The following is a 17,776-nucleotide window of genomic DNA, read 5'->3' on the forward strand; positions in this document are numbered from 1 at the left end:
GCCAAATGTGACGTCACATGGGGGCGTGGATTCATTGTGTTGAACTTTTATAAATTCAAGGTTACAGGTGAATGCACTTTTAAAGTGTTCGTGTGTGTTATTTGTTATAAAACAGTGAACTTTTATTAACTTTAAAATTAATTATGACACCATCAAATCGAGCGGGAAGGAAGGGGGTGATGTCATCAGACCCTCCTCATCCTCACATCGGCACAGCATCTGGACCAGGATCCAGAGAGGGCTGATCCAGGGTCAGAAGGAGAACCTTTGGGATGTGTCGATCAGGCAGTCGCCGTGGCGACCAGCCGGGCCGGATGGCTGTTTGGCACGAGGTCGCCCCCAGGTGTCCACTCTGTCCAACTGCACCTCCCAGCCAGATGGACCTCCTCACTGGTCTCTGCTCCAATGGCTTCGGAGAATCTCAGGAGGAACCAGAGCAGACTGTGGAGTGAAGACAAACCTCCTTCTCCTCCGACACCGCTCTACGGCCATGTCTGCTCCACTCTGTGTCTGCTCCACTCTGTGTCTGCTCCACTGCATCCGTCATGGTCCAGAGGTCGTGTTCGGGGTTCGGTGACACTTGGACCGACCAGGGGGAGCTGGAATGCAACCTGGTGGATGGTGGCCTCCAAGAACCCGAGCACCACTGAGGTCTTCTCATGGAACCCCCGTGCCACACACACACACACACACACACTCAAAAAGGGGGGAGGGGAAGCTGTGATGTCACAAAGTGTAAGCCCGGGGGGGCGGCGATGGCGAGGAAACCAGATCCTCAGTGAGCTGCTGAACACCAAAGAAGAAGAACCACAGACTTTCAAGGCCTGAGTCAAGACTGACTGACCCCCCAGACCCTCCAGAACCCCAAGAACCCTCAGGACCCTACAGGACCCTCAGGACCCTACAGGACCCTCCCAGGACCTTACAGGACCCTCCAGGACCCTACAGGACCCTCAGGACCCTACAGGACTATCCCAGGAGACCCTTCAGGACCCTACAGGACCCTCAGGACCCTACAGGACCCTCCCAGGACCTTACAGGACCCTCCAGGACCCTACAGGACCCTCAGGACCCTCCAGGACCCTACAGGACTATCCCAGGAGACCCTTCAGGACCCTACAGGACCCTTCCAGGACCCTACAGGACCCTACAGGACCCTCCCTGGACCCTTCCAGGACCCTACAGGACCCTACAGGACCCTCCCTGGACCCTTCCAGGACCCTACAGGACCCTCAGGACCCTACAGGACCCTACAGGACCCTCCCTGGACCCTTCCAGGACCCTACAGGACCCTACAGGACTATCCCAGGAGACCCTACAGGACCCTACAGGACCGTGAAGGACCCTCACAAGAACCTCCAGGTCCCTGAGTTCCGTGCTGACAGGGCAGAAGACATCGCTGCCCGTTGAGAGATGACGCTGAGATGTTGCTGGTTCCGTATCTCCGTCCGTGAGCCGCGGCGGGCCTCGGATGCGTCTCCCCGGTTCCGCCGCCAGGCGCCGCTGTTTCCCCGCTGAGCGGAGGCCACACTTCCGGATCGGTCACGTGAGGCGCGCGTCACCGGGGTGAAAGGTCATGCTTCCCGGTTTGAATCCGCTGAACGCAGCCGTTCAAGACCGGACCCGGACCCAGAGCTCCGGACCGGACCGGAACCAGGCCAGCCCGTGGACGGACGGCGGCCGATCCGCGGCAGGTAAGAACCGACTGTCCGCGGAGTTCCGGTTAGCAGAGCGGGCTAACAGGCAGCCTTTGGGAGGGGGCTAACCCGGGCTAACCCGGGCTAACTCTCACCCTGACCCGGGCTCAGGGAACCGGGTCTCCGAAGGGCTTTAAGGGATTAGTCCGCCTAAAGCCGCCGCCTGCCTGAAGGTTCACGTCCATCCAACATCCGTGAGCGTGCACGACCGTCCACACGCCCATGAACGTGCACCGCGGCCGTGCACGGGAGAAGGGCTCGTTTATTTCGCACATAAATGGATAGAAAAAGACACAAGGTAGAATTATACACTATAAACACGAGGCCTGAAAAATACATGTAGGTTTATTTACATTTTTTATTACTTTACATGATAGAAGGACTACAGATTAGCTGTGAGCTACAATCTGGCACAAACATCTCTGCCTCTGTGCTTCATGTAATTGTACGCTGTCCTAATAAACTTAAATAAACAAACATACAGAAGTGAAAGCAGAAATGTGTTGGAGGAGCCAGCGGTCACCAGCCGTCCTCCTGCTCCGACACACAACCTGGAAGGGTTTGTTGTCACCTGTCCAGCCTGGACCCCCTGATGCTAGAACATGGTTAGTGGCTCCTCTTGGATATTCGGGTCTCTGATGGCAGTTGGGTAGAACGAGTTCTCCGGTCAGAACGTTCTACCACCCTACACTTCTCAAACCTGGGTGGTTGACGTTCAGTCCAGAGCGGTGGTGCAGGTGAAGCGGCCGGTGAAGATGCCGAGGATCTCGGGCGACGTGCCGAACCTCCTCGGTCTCCTCAGAAGGTACGGCTGCTGTCGAGCGCTCTTAACCGTCCGTGTGATGCTGAGGGACCAGGTGAGGTCTGATGTGGACGCCCTCGACCTCAACATCTCAGATGGACGGCGCTCATGAGGCCTCCTGTCCATCATCTCCTCGGTCTTGTCGTGTCGAAGGTGAGATTGTTTGCGATGATGGCGGCTGAAGTCTGGAAGTGGCTCTGCAGAAGTCTCTTATCTGGCCTCTGGACCTCTGGACCACACCGTGGCCCTCCATCATCAGGCTGACCTTTGCAGTCCCCAGAGACCTTCTACTGGTGACTGGAGGAGGAGTCTGCTGTGTGCCGGGGACGAGGAACGGGCCGAGAACCTTTTCCTGAGGAGCAGGACCTGCAGGGAACCACGCCTGAAGGTTCCCACATACCAGACTTGGGTGGGTGGGTAGTCCACTGTCCAGGATCTGAGGTGCGGGTAGATCTAGGTGGTTCCAGTTGTTGATCTGGATGGTTCTGATGGTAGATCCAGGTGGTACTGATGGTAGATCCAGGTGGTACTGATGGTAGATCCAGGTGGTTCTGATAGTAGATCCAGGTGGTTCTGATGGTTGATCCAGGTGGTTCTGATGGTAGATCCAGGTGGTTCTGGCATCAGGTGGCTGTGGTTGAGATCTGAACCTGCCACATCAGCGTCTGAGTGCTCTGACTCCGGTGTCCTCCGTCCACATGAGATCTTTGAGCTTCTCCATCTCCGTCCAGAGTCTGAGGCCGGTTCGCCCGTCGCCATGGACGCGGAGCGGCAGGAGAAGGCGGAGCTCCGGCGGGCGCTGTGTCTGCTGCAGGAAGAGCTGGCTGAGAGCCGGGCCGACCGGGAGGAGCTGGAGTCCAGGAGCCAAGCTCTGAGAGACAGGGTGAGGAGATGAACGGGAGGAGGCGGGACCTTCGGGAGCTCTGAGCGCTAACAGCTAACAGCTAACAGCTGCTGTCTCTCCCTGCATCCAGCTCTCCCAGTCGTTATCTCCCTCTCCATGCTGGGAGGAGGAGCAGAGGGAGCTGAAGAGGCGTGTGAGGGAGGGCAGGGAGAGGGAGGCCCGCCAGGCGCTGCTGCTGCACCGCCTGCAGAAGAAGGTGGCCTTCGCATTAGCTTAGCATCACTGACACGGGCCGGTTGGAACTCGCTTAGCATCAGGGGTGGGTGGAACTAGTTTAGCATCAGGGACACACAGGGTGGGTGGCAGTAGCTTAGCATCAGGGACACACAGGGTGGGTGGTACTAGCTTAGCATCAGGGACACGGGCCGGTTGGAACTCGCTTAGCATCAGGGACACACAGGGCGGGTGGAACTAGTTTAGCATCAGGGACACACAGGGTGGGTGGAACTAGCTTAGCATCACTGACACGGGGCGGATGGAACTAGCTTAGCATCAGGGATACACAAGGGTGGGTGGTACTAGCTTGCTGTCATGGATGTTGGGGGTGGGTTGGCCAACTTAACATTCATTAACACAGGGCGACACGAGCTTAGCGTTAAAGTAGCTCAGTGTCGTATATGGTACTAGTAGAAGTGTCAGTGGTGGTCTGAGATGGTAGTACTATCACTAGTACTTTGTGCAGGTACTGGAGTACAGGGATCGCTGTGGACATCTTGAGCTCCAGCTAAAGGAGAAACACTCCAAGCTCCTGGACACTGAGGTCAGACTCTTGAGCTGTACTACAATATTCTGCTGTACTCCACTGCTTATACTGCATTAGCAGCAGCAGTAGTGCAGTACTACTGCAGTACTACTGCAGTTCTCCAGGAGAACATCAGCAGATCCTCTCCCTGTGTGTCTGGGTTCCAGTGGAGGATCAGGGATGAACACAGCAACTCCCTGGAGGGCGCCCTCATCAGGCTGGAGGAGGAACACAATAGGTATGTGTGTGTGTGTGTGTGTGTGTGTGTGTGTGTGTGTGTGTGTGTGTGTGTGTGTGTGTCATCTCTGTCTATGTGTGTGTGTGTGTGCAGGTCTGTGGCTCTGGCTGACACCAACGCCCTCCTCTGGGAGAAGCTCAACCAATCAGAGCAGACCATCCAGGCCCTGACAGAGGATGTTCAGAAGCTGACAGCGGATTGGACCACAGCTGCAGCAGAGGCGGAGCAGAAAGCCTCCGATTGGCTGAGAGAGAAGGAGGTCAGCAGAGTTCACTCAAAGCACCCAAACACACACCTTAACTGTCAGCCACTAAGGCACGTGTGTGTGTGTGTGTGTGTGTGTGTGTGTGTGTGTGTGTGTGTGTGTGTGTGTGTGTGTGTGTGTGTGTGTGTGTGTGTGTGTGTGTGTGTGTGTGTGCAGTGCCGCTCAGCTGTGGAGGGCCGGCAGCAGGCCAAGCTTCTGCTGCTGTGGAGGTCCATGGTGGCCTTGCGGCGCCAGTGTCACGCGGTCAGGACGGGTGCTGACAGGTATCTTCTCACACCTCCCTTCGAGGTCAGGTGACCTCCGGCCAGGTGACCTCCAGTCAGGTGACCCGTCCTCAGCTGACCTTCTGCCCGCAGGGATCTGTGGCAGCTGAGGGCCGAATTCTCCAGGTTCTCCTCGTCAATCCTCTCCAGCTGTGACTCGGCCTCCCTGAGCTTCATCACGCCCTCCTCGGTTCCTCCTCCTCCTCCTGGCGGCGCCCCAGGCCTGCCTGCAGCCGAACCTTCTCTCACCTCCAGCGTGGCTGAAGCAGAGGCGGGCCAGGGCGAGGAGGACGAGAGGCGGCGGGAGATGTCGGAGCTGAGGAACCTTCACGGGGCCGAGATCTCCCAGCTGAGAGAAAGGTAGAGAGGCTCTTCTCTGAGGAACCCGTGGGGGCTTCGGAGCTTCAAGGAGGAAGAACCTCCTCTGCTTCACCACAGCGTAGATGAAGCCATCTTCTCTCCCCAAATAGTCCTTTGCACAGAACATTCTTCTCAGGCTATGGAGGAGGTTCTCCTCCGACCTGCAGGAGCTTCCCCGGTGTCACGCGGACCTGGTGTCTCCTCAGGTTGGCAGCGCTGGACGTCCAGAGAAAGCAAGAGGCTGAGAAGCTCGGGGAGACGGAGAGGCGCCTGAGCTCGGTGGGACACGCCGTGGTCAGTCTGGTGGGTCCGAGTCGTCTTCACCGGACGCACGCTCGCGACCGACGGCCGGGTTACCGTGGCGACGGGTTTCTGCCGAAGGAGAAGCGGGCGGTTTCCGGAGAAGACCGGCAAACAAGACGAGATGTTTTAAAAGCCCTGGCAGGAAATGGGATCCGGCCCCTGACGTCCTCCTCTCCGTGTCCTTCTCCAGTCCAGGGTTCTCTGCAGCAGTGGAGGACCGTCAGCTGGCGTCCCTGAAGACGATGTCCTCGCCCTGGACCTCCAAGCCCTGCTGTCCGTCCTCTCCCAGGCTGAGAGCGCCCTCCAGTGGAGACACCAGAAACTGCAGGTGTGTGTGTGTGTGTGTGTGTGTGTGTGTGTGTGTGTGTGTGTGTGTGTGTGTGTGTGTGTGTGTGTGTGTGTGTGTGTGTGTGTGTGTGTGTGTGTGTCTCGAGGTCAAAGGTCATGGCCGTCCTGTCCGTCCACTTCGGCAGGGGGCGGAGCTTTGTGCGCGGCGCCTGGAGGAGGAGAAGACCTCCCTGCACCTCCGGGTCCATCAGCTGGAGGACGACAAGCAGCGGTTGGAGGTCCACACGCAGCAAGAGCTCACACACACCAAGGACACACTCTGCAGGTGAGCAGCCCCAGACACACCCGTGGTCCTCATTCTCCTCACGGGTGCTCATGTTCTGCCACGTGGTGACAGGGAGCGTGAGGCCTCCTCCGCCCTGCGTCTGGAGCTGGAGGCGGCGAGGAGAAGGGAGGAGGAGATGGAGAGGAGGGAGGAGGAGATGGAGAAGAAGAAGGAGGAGGTGGAGAGGAAGGAGCAGGAGGAGCACAGAGACAACCAGCAGCTCCGAAGGGACAAGGAAGGACTGGAGGGCAGAGTCAAACAGCTGGAGGCCCAGAATCAACGGTAGGCGAGCACCATCAAGACCTGGATCACAGCTGGGTGACACCAGGCGAGCCTGTAGGGCAGGGTGTCAAACATACGACCCGCGGGCCGGAACCGGTCCGCAAGGGGGTTCGACCAGGGCCGCGGGATAATTTGAAAGTGATAAAATGCATAAAAGGCAAGGATTTAATTTTTGTAATTAGATGCAATTCAAGACGTCCCCACTAGGGGGCGCAGTATTCTGGTCAGAGTAGAAGACAATCTGCATCACTGAGACGGACCAATCAGCAGACGTTATCAATGCACCACCTGCTGCTTGTTATGTCGTTGTTTCCACCCTGTTCTCCACCTCCTGCTACTCCCTCATCAGCCTAAATGTCGTTATCAAAACAGAGAAAAGTAGTTAAAGAGTGTAGAATTTTCAAAGAGAAATGGATACGTCCTATTTATTTACGGAGACGCACGGGAACTCTTTGTGCTTGGTGTGTTTGCAACAAGTTTCAGCATTTAAGAAATATAATATACGGCGCCACTACGAGACTCATCAGAGTGAAAAATATGACAGCTTGCAAAGAAACTGAGAAGAGATAAGATCAACCAATCACTGGCAGGTCTGAGGAAACAGCGTCCACTTTCACCCAGAGCAGAGAAATCAGTGAAGCAGCGGTAAAAGCCAGCTAGCTAATTGCTAGTGAAAATGTGCAATTTAAAGTTAGTCACCAGCTTCACTACAAACGAGTATGATGGAATTCTACTGTTCATGCAACTCCATGCATTTTCAGTATGTGTTGTATTTACGGGTGAATACTTTCTTCCTTACACATTTAATAGCACTTTTTAGTTTGTAAGGTGTAGGCAGGGATTCAATTTAGATTTTATATGCACATGTGTAAATGGTTTAAAAGTCCCTTTCTTTATAAGTCTCATTTAATCTTAAAGTGAATTACTATATTTACCAATTACCAAGTTTTGTCCTTTTGTGGGATCACATGATTGCAATGCTAACATGTGAATGATAGAAGAAAATTTCACTTTTGTCTAAGGAAATGTGAGTTGTTTCATGAAATGTTTTGTGAAGGGACTGTCCATTAAATTCCAAGATTTTCCTAAAGTTCTTGTACTTTTTTACACTGAAACAGAGGAAAGACATGATATGTTGGTTATTTATTGCTGAGTATGCTATTATTTTAATGATCCGGCCCGCTTGACATCTACCTGGGCTGTAGGTGGTCGCCATGAGAAATGAGTTTGACACCCCTGCTGTAGGTTAACACCAGGCTAACCTATAGGTTAACACCAGGCTAACCTATAGGTTAACACCAGGCTAACCTGTAGGTTAACACCAGGCTAACCTGTAGGTTAACACCAGGCTAACCTGTCAGTGACACCAGGCTAACCTGTAGGTTGACACCAGACCAACCTGTAGGTTGGCACCAGGCTAACCTGTCAGTGACGCTAGGCTAACCTCTGGTTGACACCAGGCTAACCTGTAGGTTGACACCAGGCTAACCTGTAGGTTAACACCAGGCTAACCTGTCAGTGACGCCAGGCTAACCTGTAGGATGACATTAGGCTCACCTGTAGGTTGACACCAGGCTAACTCTAGCTTGCTAACCCTAGCTTGCAGCAGCCTCTCAGAATGCTGGCACCTGTCCGGGTCTGTTGTGGATGTTGTTGATCTGTCTTTATCTCTGACTAATCCAGCTGTTGTCTTCCAGCGTGGAGGCGGAGCTTCAGGAGAGCGTCCAGTTATGGGAGAAGGAGAGCGCCCAGCGCGTGGAGGTCCACGCCTTGAAGGTCAGCCCCCGCCCCCTCCCGCCCCTCCCGCCGTCCGGCCGTCCTCCCGTCCTCCCGGCACAGGCTGAAGCGGCGTCTGGTCCTGCAGGAGGCGCTGGAGAGGCAGCAGCTGGAGCAGAGCAGGGCGGAGCAGGAGGCCACCGAGGCCAGGGACGCCCTGCAGAAGGTAGAAGGTCCGGACGGGACCAGCACGTGCACACACACACACACACACACACACACACACACACATACATGAGGGGGCTTGGATCTGGACCCTGGGGTTCCAGACTTGGGGCTTCAGTGGTACTGAAGGTGCTTCAGAAAGTACTCAGAGGTAGACTGTGTGTGTGTGTGTGTGTGTGTGTATGTGTGTGTGCTTTAGGCACGGGAGTGTGTGCTGCGCCTGTCGTCCTCAGAGTGTGAGTTGAAGCGTGAGTCGGAGGAGGCCCGCGGCGCCCTGGACAAGATGGCCGCCCTCAACTCGGCCCTGGCGGCGGACAAGAGAGACTTGAACCAGCAGCTCCTGCAGGTACCTCCTGTGGTACCTCCTGTGGTACCTCCTGTGGTACCTCCTCCGGTACCTCCTCCGGTACCTCCTGTGGTACCTCCTCCGGTACCTCCTCCGGTACCTCCTCCGGTATCTCCTCTGGTACCTCCTGGTACCTCCTCCGGTACCTCCTCCGGTACCTCCTCCGGTACCTCCTCTGGTATCCCCTCTGGTATCTCCTCCGGTACCTCCTCTGGTACCTCTTCCGGCATCTCCTCTGGTACCTCCTCTGGTACCTCCTCTGGTATCCCCTCTGGTATCTCCTCCGCTCCAGCCATCCTGCACCCTGAACCCCGATGTCCTCGTAGGTGGAGAGCGAGCTGTCCGTCAGCCAGTCCCAGCTGCAGGCCCTGAGGTCAGAGGTCGGCTGTCTGCAGAGGAACCTCCACGGCCTGGACGCCGACTGCAGTCAGCTCAGGTGAGGCTCGGTCGCCGGGGCGACGGCGTCGGTCGGCGCTACAGTTGTGACCTTCTGCCGCTCCTCGGCACGTCCAGGGCCGAGAAGGAGGCGGAGGCGGCGGTGGTTTGCCAGCTGAGGGACGGAGGGATGGAGATGGACAGGCTGCTGAAGGAGAAGGAGAAGGAGCTGCTGGTGCTGACGGAGGACGGCGACACCAAGAGGAGCCAGCTGGAGGAGGTGAGGGGAGGAGGTGGAGGAGGTGGAGGAGGAGGTCCTCTGACCTTGTGTGCTCCTCAGGTGACCTCCCAGCTGGAGGAGGTGCGGGAGCAGCTGCAGCAGGCGGAGGAGGAGGCCCGGGAAGCGGAGAAGAAGGCCCGGAGGGTGGAGGTCCTGCTGGAGGAGCAGCAGGAACTGAGCGCCAAGCTCCAGGAGGAGCAGGACGACCTGAAGAGACACGGGGAGCAGCAGGAGCAGGAGCTGCAGGAGCTCAGGTGAGGCTCCGGCGTCCAGGAGATACCAGGTGGAGCTCTAACCCTCACCCGTCCGCAGGTCCTCCTCCACCGCCCTGCAGCTGCACCTCCTGCAGGCCAGGTCCCAGGCCTCCATGGCCGACGGAGACCGAAGCCACCTCAGAACCCACGTCTCCACCCTGCAGCAGGCCAAGGACACGCTCTGCGGTCAGACGGTCGCCACGGCAACACACGCCTCCCGCCGACGTGACGTGACGTGTACTTCCTGTTTCCTCCTGAAGGTGAGGTGGAGTGTCTGAGGGAGGAGCTGCTCCGGGCCTCCACCAGGGTGGAGGAGGAGCTCCGGTGGAGGGAGAGGAGCAGCGCTCAGTGGGAGGAGCTCCGGGAGGAGCTGGAGGACCTGAAGAGCAGGAGGAAGGACGAGGAGGACGCCTGGCAGAGGGAGGTGGAGGTTCTCAGCCAGGAGCTCGGGACCAGAGATGGAGAGGTGGAGGCGCTGAGGAACAGGATGAAGGTGGAGGAGGAGACCTGGAAGAGGGAGATGGAGGTCCTCAGCGAGGAGCTGAAGATGAGAGATGAAGAGGTGGAGGCTCTGAGGAAGAGGAGGAAGGAGGACGGGGAGACCTGGAAGAGAGAGAGGGACATGATGAGCGAGGAGATGGAGAAGACGGACAGAGAGGTGGAGGTGTTGAAGAAGAGGAGGAAGGTGGAGGAGGAGACCTGGAAGAAGGAGAGGGGGGCCCTCAGCGAGGAGCTGGAGACCAGAAACAGAGAGGTGGAGGAGCTGAAGATGAGGAGGGCGCAGGAGGAGGACACCTGGCACAGGGAGAGGGAGATGATGGGCGAGGAGCTGAACTCCAGAGATGAAGAGCTGGAGGCTCTCAGGAAGAGGAGGAGGGACGAAGAAGACACCTGGCAGAGGGAGAGGGAGATGATGAGCAAGGAACTGGGGACCAGAGATGGAGAGGTGGAGGTGCTGAAGAAGAGGAGGAAGGTGGAGGAGGACACCTGGCACAGGGAGAGGGAGGAGCTCGACCAGGAGCTGAAGATGAGAGATGAAGCGTTGGAGGCTCTCAGGAAGAGGAGGAGGGAGGAGGAGAAGGTCTGGCAGAAGGAGAGGGGACAGCTGAGGGAAGAGCTGAGGACCAGAGATGTTGAGGTGGAGGCCCTGAGGAGGAGGACGAAGGAGGAGGAGGACACCTGGCACAGGGAGAGGGAGGAGCTCGGCCAGGAGCTGAAGATGCGAGATGAAGACGTGGAGGCGCTGAGGAAGAGGAGCAGGGAGGAGGAGGACATCTGGCAGAGGGAGAGAGAGGCTCTGAACCAGGAGTTGGAGATGACAGAAGGAGAGCTGGAGCAGCTGAAGAAGAGGAGGGAGGAGGAGGAGAAGGTCTGGCAGAAGGAGAGGGAGATGATGGGTGAAGAACTGGAGAGACGAGATGAAGAGATGGAGCAGCTGAAGAAGAGGAGGGAGGAGGAGGAGGACACCTGGCAGAGGGAGAGGGAGGAGCTCAACGAGGAACTGGGAGCCAGAGATGGAGAACTGGAGGTGCTGAAGAAGAGGAGGAGGGAGGAGGAGAAGGTCTGGCAGAAGGAGAGGGAAGTCCTGACCGAGGAGGTGGAGACCAGAGACAGAGAGCTGGAGGTGCTGAGGAAGAGCTGGAAGGACGAGGAGAAGGTCTGGCACAGGGAGAGGGAGATGATGGGTGAAGACCTGGACAGACGAGATGAAGAGATGGAGGAGCTGAAGAAGAGGTGGAAGGAGGAGGAGAAGGTCTGGCACAGGGAGAGGGAGATGATGGGTGAAGACCTGGACAGACGAGATGAAGAGATGGAGGAGCTGAAGAAGAGGTGGAAGGAGGAGGAGAAGATCTGGCAAGAGGAGAGGGACGAGCTGAGGACAAGAGGGGAGAAGGTAGAGGAGCTGAAGAAGAGGTGGAAGGAGGAGGAGAAGATCTGGCAGGAGGAGAGGGACGAGCTGAGGGAAGAGCTGAGGACAAGAGGGGAGAAGGTGGAGGAGCTGAAGAAGAGGAGGAAGGAGGAGGAGGACACCTGGCAGAAGGAGAGGGAGATGATGGGTGATGAACTGGAGAGACGAGATGAGGAGATGGAGGAGCTGAAGAAGAGGAGGAAGGAGGAGGAGAAGATCTGGCAGAAGGAGAAGGACGAGCTGAGGACAAGAGGGGAGAAGTTGGAGGAGCTGAAGAAGAGGAGGAAGGAGGAGGAGGACACCTGGCAGAAGGAGAGGGACGAGCTGAGGACGGAGGTGGAGATGACCGAAGGAAAGCTGGAGGAGCTTCGGAGACGTCACGGCGGGCTGATGGAGCGAGCGGAGGAGAGGCGAGCGGAGGTGGAGAGGCTGCAGAGGGAGGCGGTGCAGAGGGAGGAGGACCTGCGGGAGAAGGTCCGGCGGCTGGAGGCCCAGCTGAAGAAGAAGGAGCAGGAGAAACAGGGCGAGCTGGAGCTGCTGCTGGTGCAGCTGGGCGTGGCCAGGGAGGAGATCCAGGAGGCCGAGGAGGAGGCCAGGAGGAGGGAACGCAGCCTGGAGAGGCAGATGAACGCCGTGAGGGAGCAGGAGGACGAGGCAGAAGCTCTGAGGACCGGGCTGAGGGACGCGGAGCTGCGGGACGAAGAGCTGCAGAGCGAGCTGCGGGAGCTGGAGCTGAAGCTGGAGCTGAAGGAGAAGAAGGAGCTGCAGCTGGAGGCCCTGGTGGAGGAGACCCGGGTCCTCCTGGCCAGGGAGCGGAGGGACGCCGCCGAGAAGGAGGACAGGATCTCCTCCCTCGGCCGCCAGCTGAGGGACGCCAGGGCGGAGAAGGAGGCCGCCCACAGGAGGCTCCTGGAGAAGGAGGCGCAGCTGGAACATCTGCAGGAGGAGCTGCACGACTGCAGCGGGAGGGCGGAGCAGACCTCCAAAGAGGCGGCGAAGATCTCCCACCTGCTGAAGGAACGCCAGGAGGAGGCGCTGCAGCTGAGAGCCCTGTGTGAGGAGAGGGAGGAGGAGGAGGCCAGAGACAAGGAGAACATCAGGAGGATGCAGGAGGACAAGAGGAGGATGGAGAAGAAGCTGAGGGGCGAGGAGGAGGAGCTCCGGAGGATGAGGGAGGTGGCGAGGAGGCTGGAGGACCAGCTGAGGGAGGAGAAGGAGCTGGCCGCTCTTCAGGAGGAGCTGAAGATCCAGGAGAGCGGCGGGGAGGAGGCGAAGAGGAACGAGATGGAAGCCGGGGAGGAGAAGAGAAAGCGTGAGGAGGCGCAAGAAGACCTGAGGAGGAGCGAGAGGGAGATAGTGTCTCTCAGGAAGGAGCTGGAGCTCGTCCACCAGGAGCTGAGAAGGTGCAAGGACGAGGTCCAGGAGGAGCTCCGGCGAGGGCAGAAGGAGCTGGCGGAGCTTCGCCAGGAGGTGGAGAGGAGGCAGCGGGCGAAGACGGAGGCTCAGGAGGAGGTTCGCGAGAAGATCAGGGAGGCGGCGTCTCTCAGAGGGGAGCTGAGGAGCAGGGAGAGGGAGGTGTCTGCTCTCCAGGAACACCTGAAGGTCAAGGACAGAGAGAGGACCGAGCTGGAGGCCAAGCTAAGGAGGACCGAGAAGGAGGAGAAGAAGACCAAGGAGGAGGCCCTGGAGGAGCTGAGGAGGAGCGAGAGGCTGGCCGTGTCTCTCAGAGAGGAGCTGGAGAAGGTCCAGCAGGAGCTGAGGAGGAGCAAGGAGGAGCTCCAGAAAGAAGTGAAGGTCAAGGCCAACCTGCAGGACCAGCTGGGCGAGAAGGAGAGGGAGGGGGCGTCCCTCAGAGAGGAACTCTCGAGGAGCAAGGCGGAGGTCGACGCTCTCCGAGAGGAGCTGCACGTCCAGGAGATGGAGAGGGAGGAGATGGAGGGGAAGCTCAGGAGGACAGAGATGGAGGCGCTGGAGGAGAAGATCTGGAGGGAGGAGGTGCAGAGCGATCTGAGGAAGAGCGAGAGGAAGGTGCTAGAAGTTGAAGAGGAGAGGGAGGAGGTGGAGGCCAAGCTGAGACAGGCGGAGGAGGAGCTGAAGAACAAACATGGAAGACAACCTTCTCCGGGAGCTGTGGAGATGGAGAGGAGGAGGAGGAGCGAGGGCGGCTCGACCGGACCTCTGGGGATCTGGAGGGACAACATCTCCGAGGAGCTCCCTGAGGAGCTGAGGGACAAAGAGAAGGAGGTGGTGTCTCTCAGAGAGGAGCTCAGGAGGAGCCAGAAGGAGTCGGCGGTTCTTCAAGAAGAGTTGAAGATCAGTGACGGCGAGAGGGAGAAGGCGGAGGTGAAGCTGAGGAGGTCCAAGGAGGAGCTGGCATCTCTCAAGGAGGAGCTCCAGAGACAACTGCGAGAAAAGGCCGAGGCGCTGGAGAAGCTGAGGAGGAGCGCGAGGGAGGCGTCTTCACTCCAGAAGGAGGAGAAGCTGAAGCTGCAGCAGCAGGAGAAGGAGGCGGCGTCTCTGCGGGAGGTCCTGCAGGTTCTGCAGAGGGAGCACCAGGAGCTGGAGGTGAAGCTCAAGAGGAGGGACAGCGAGGTGGCAACTCTCACCGAGGAGGTCCACCTCGAGCAGGGAGCGAGGATGGAGGTCCAGGAGGAGCTGGTCCAAAGCGGACGGGAGCTGACGTCCCTCAGGGAAGAGCTGAGAAGAAGCGTGAGGGAAGCGTCTGTCCTTCAAGAGGAGATTCAGCTGGAGCGCAGGTCCAAGGTGAAGGCCCAGAAGGAGCTGCTGGAGACCAGGGAGGAGCTAAACCCCCTCAGAGAGGAGCTGAGGAGGAACCAGAGGGAGACCTCTGCTCTTCAGGAGGAGCTGCTGGAGACCAAAGAGGATGCCACGTCCCTCAGAGAGGAGCTGAGGAGGAACCAGAGGGAGACCTCTGCTCTTCGTGAGGAGCTGCAGAAGGACCAAACGAGGGGGCGGGAGATGGAGCTGTGCCTGAGGAGCACCGAGAAGGAGGCGGACTCTCTCCGAGAGACACTGCGGGAGAAGATGGTGGAGGAGAGCAGGCTGAAGGAGGAGCTCCACAAGGCCCAGAGCAGGACGCTGGAGGCCCAGGAGGAGCTGCAAGGAGCACAGCAGAGCGTCCAGGTGATGGAGGTGAACCTGAGGTCTCTGCAGGACCAGGTAGGAGCTGAGCGCACCGCCGAGGTCCTCCTCGGGAGCAGATGGGAGCGGCTCCATCGTGGCTCCTCCGTCCGTCCACAGATGGTGGTGCTGAAGAAGAGCCGGGAGCAGGTCAGGGAGGAGGCCAGGGAGGAGCTGAGGGGAGGTCTGAGGGACGCCAGGGAGGAGATGGAGATGCTGAGACTCCTGCTGCAGGTACGGACCAGCAGGACCTCCTCTCCACGTGACCTCCTCCTCCGTGAAGACTCACTCTGTCCCCTCTGCCCTGCAGGAGAGCCACGCCGAGGGGGAACGTCTGAGGAGCATTCTGCTAGAGAAGAAGGAGGCCACCGGCACCAGGGAGGAGGACGGAGAGCTGCAGAGGGAGGAGGTGGAGGAGCTGAAGGCCAGGGTCAGAGCCATGGAGAGGAGGAGGAGGGAGATGATGGAGGAGCTGCAGCGAGCAAGGAGGGCCAGTGAGGAGGTGCAGAAGGTCAGGGAGGAGATGGACAGGACCAAGGAGGAGATGGACAGGACCAAGGAGGAGATGGAGAGGACCAAGGAGGAGATGGAGAGGACCAAGGAGGAGATGGACAGGACCAAGGAGGAGATGGAGAGGACCAAGGAGGAGAAGGAGCGAAGCAGGGAGGATGCTCACAATGCTGAGGTGGAAGCCCAAAGAGCTCAGGAGGAGATGGAGAAGACCAAGGAGGAGATGGAGAAGACCAAGGAGGAGGCGCAGCACGCTGAGGAGAAGGCATGCCGAGTCCAGGAGGAGATGCAGAGGGTCAGGGAGGAGGTCCGACTGGCTGAAGAAGAAGCAAAACAAGCCAAAGAGAAGGTGCAGCAGGTGTGGGAGGAGGCGGAGAACCGGAGAACGGAGGCTGAGGAGCAATGGAAGAGTCAGATGTTGGAGCAGGAGGTGAAACTGGACACTTTGACCGGAGAACTCCAGGGTCTCCGGGAGGAGAAGGAGAAATGGCAGTCCATGCTGGAGGACGCCAGGAGGTCCCTTGAAGACACCTGGGTCAGGAAGTCAGCGGCCATGGTGGAGAAGCAGAAGGAAGCCCAGCAGAAGAACCTGCAGCAGAAGGTGGAGCAGGTGGAGGAGGTCGGCAGGATGCTCAAGGAGAAGGACGGCCAGGTGAGGAGAGGAAGGAGTGTGTGTGTGTGTGTGTGTGTGTGTGTGTGTGTGTGTGTGTGTGTGTGTGTGTGTGTGTGTGTGTGTGTGTGTGTGTGTGTGTGTGTGTGTGTGTGAGTTCTAACCTGCTGTGACCTGAAACATCCCATAATATGTGTGCAGGTGTTTGCCCTCTCTCAGTGGGTGGAGGCTCTGCAGCAGGACAGGGATCGCGTCCGATTGGCTCTGGAGCAAACAGAGGCCGCTGTGATTGGTTACAAGGAGAGGGGTCGTGGGGCGGAGCCTGAGGAGGTCAGCTGCTCTCTGATTGGATACTGGAGATCAGTGGCACCTGACAAGCCTGACTGTGTGTGTGTGTGTGTGTGTGTGTGTGTGTGTGTGTGTGTGTGTGTGTGTGTGTGTGTGTGTGTGTGTGTGTGTGTCAGGCTGAGAGGAGGGAGGTCCTGCAGCGTTTAGCTGCAGAACTGGAGCTGCAGCTGAAACAACAGAAGAGGAAGAATTCACATCTTGAACATCAGAACGACAAGCTGAAGAAGGAGAGGAACCGCCTGAGAGAGACACTCAGACAGGTGTGTGTGCACACACTCACACACACACACACGTTGATTGTAAACTGATGGTGATGGAGATGTGTGATGTCCAGGTGGAGGAGCAGAGGTCCAGCCTCCGCCAGCTGATGGACAGCAGATCCCAGGTCGGGAATGCACGTGCACACACACACACACACACACCAACACACACACACCGACACACAGTAGTCTTTATTGGATATCTGGAATGGGATGAAAAGGTCCCTATCTGCTGTGTGTGTGTGTGTGTGTGTGTGTGTGTGTGTGTGTGTGTGTGTGTGTGTGTGTGTGTGTGTGTGTGTGTGTGTGTGTGTGTTTCCAGGACTCCGAGCCGCTGACCTCCGGAGAAGACGAGCGTGTGCGCTGGCGAGTGTGTGAGCTGGAGGAGCAGGTGTGCCTCAGATAGAAGGCGGCGGTTGTGGCAGGCGTGTGTGTGTGTGTGTGTGTGACGGGCCGCCGTGTCTCCGCCCCCTCAGGTGCGTCAGCTCCGCCTCTCTCTGGCGGAGGCGCGGCAGCAGAAGGTGGAGTTCATCCAGAGCTCGTCGGCCAACAGCCGGCGTCTGCTGGCGCTTCACCGCGACCTCAACGAGTCCCTGGACGCCGTGAGCAGGAGGACCGTCCCCGCCGTCCTGCGCTCGGAGACCCGCAGGCTGGACCGCAGCTTCAGGGAGGAGGAGGAGGGGGAGGAGGGGCTCCCTCCGTTACCGTGACCACGCTTTTACCACAGAAGTATTTATTTCTATTTTTTCAGCGGTTTGTAGAAAATAAAGTTTTGCTAGAAACACCGGAGGCTGCCCGCTCCTCCTTCAGACGCCGAGCTGGTGGAGCCCCGCCCCTTGTCTGGCAGGTCACATGACCTCTGACACCTTGAAGCCCCGCCCCTTGTCTGGCAGGTCACGTGACCTCTGACACCTTGAAGCCCCGCCCCTCAGACGTTTCGTTTTGATTTTTTTTGTTTTTCTGAAAAAGTGTCATTTGACTCCAGTGAAGCTGCGGACCGAACGACCACGGAGAACATGCAGGAAACCCGGGGAGGAGAATGAGTGGAGCGAAGGCCGTCCATCCGACCTCCAGCGGCCCCGAACCAGAGCTCGTCCCGCGCCGCGTCCTTCCCGGGGCTTCGCCTCCATTTCCCGCCGTCCCTCTGTCGCGCTCCTCTGTCCTCCCGGAGAGGACCGGAACCGAGCGGCCGCCTTCAAAATAATAGCACCGATGCGGCGAGACCGCTAAAGGAGGGGAACCCTGCTTCCGGGTTCCGACCAGGTCCGACCTCCTCACAGCCAGAAGGTCGAGGAGGCGCGTCTGTGTGTGGACTCTCCGTGTTGTCCTCAAG

The 17,776-nt window shown here is 58.3% G+C and overlaps 1 protein-coding gene across 1 annotated transcript; it reads left to right on the forward strand.

The window, feature by feature from the left end:
* Positions 1 to 1,595: 1,595 nt before the first annotated feature.
* On the forward strand, positions 1,596 to 17,215 carry LOC147235140 (uncharacterized). The gene is made up of 27 exons (XM_086146031.1): positions 1,596 to 1,694; positions 3,231 to 3,382; positions 3,474 to 3,599; positions 4,086 to 4,163; positions 4,313 to 4,383; positions 4,477 to 4,642; positions 4,805 to 4,911; positions 5,005 to 5,271; positions 5,478 to 5,574; positions 5,765 to 5,902; positions 6,048 to 6,140; positions 6,264 to 6,469; positions 8,167 to 8,245; positions 8,334 to 8,411; positions 8,610 to 8,756; positions 9,083 to 9,192; positions 9,270 to 9,411; positions 9,472 to 9,665; positions 9,724 to 9,851; positions 9,926 to 14,754; positions 14,836 to 14,949; positions 15,026 to 15,877; positions 16,037 to 16,165; positions 16,300 to 16,443; positions 16,518 to 16,568; positions 16,766 to 16,834; positions 16,920 to 17,215. The coding sequence occupies exons 2-27, from the start codon at positions 3,257 to 3,259 to the stop codon at positions 17,151 to 17,153; spliced, it is 8,775 nt and encodes a 2,924-aa protein (XP_086002157.1). The 5' UTR covers positions 1,596 to 1,694; positions 3,231 to 3,256; the 3' UTR covers positions 17,154 to 17,215.
* The last annotated feature ends 561 nt before the right edge of the window (positions 17,216 to 17,776 follow it).

The sequence above is a fragment of the Fistularia commersonii genome, chromosome 4, assembly GCF_037954325.1.
Source record: "Fistularia commersonii isolate RoL2024-O1a breed Wild chromosome 4, RoL_Fcom_v1.0, whole genome shotgun sequence".
Classification (NCBI taxonomy): Eukaryota; Metazoa; Chordata; class Actinopteri; order Syngnathiformes; family Fistulariidae; genus Fistularia; species Fistularia commersonii.

Excerpts from the sequence above, each read along its gene's own strand:
- LOC147235140 (XM_086146031.1), top strand. The coding sequence starts at position 3,257 with ATGGACGCGGAGCGGCAGGAGAAGGCGGAGCTCCGGCGGGCGCTGTGT. Across the intron at positions 8,757-9,082 it reads TGAACCAGCAGCTCCTGCAG|GTGGAGAGCGAGCTGTCCGT; the intron begins GTACCTCCTGTG and ends ATGTCCTCGTAG. Across the intron at positions 16,835-16,919 it reads TGTGTGAGCTGGAGGAGCAG|GTGCGTCAGCTCCGCCTCTC; the intron begins GTGTGCCTCAGA and ends CCGCCCCCTCAG.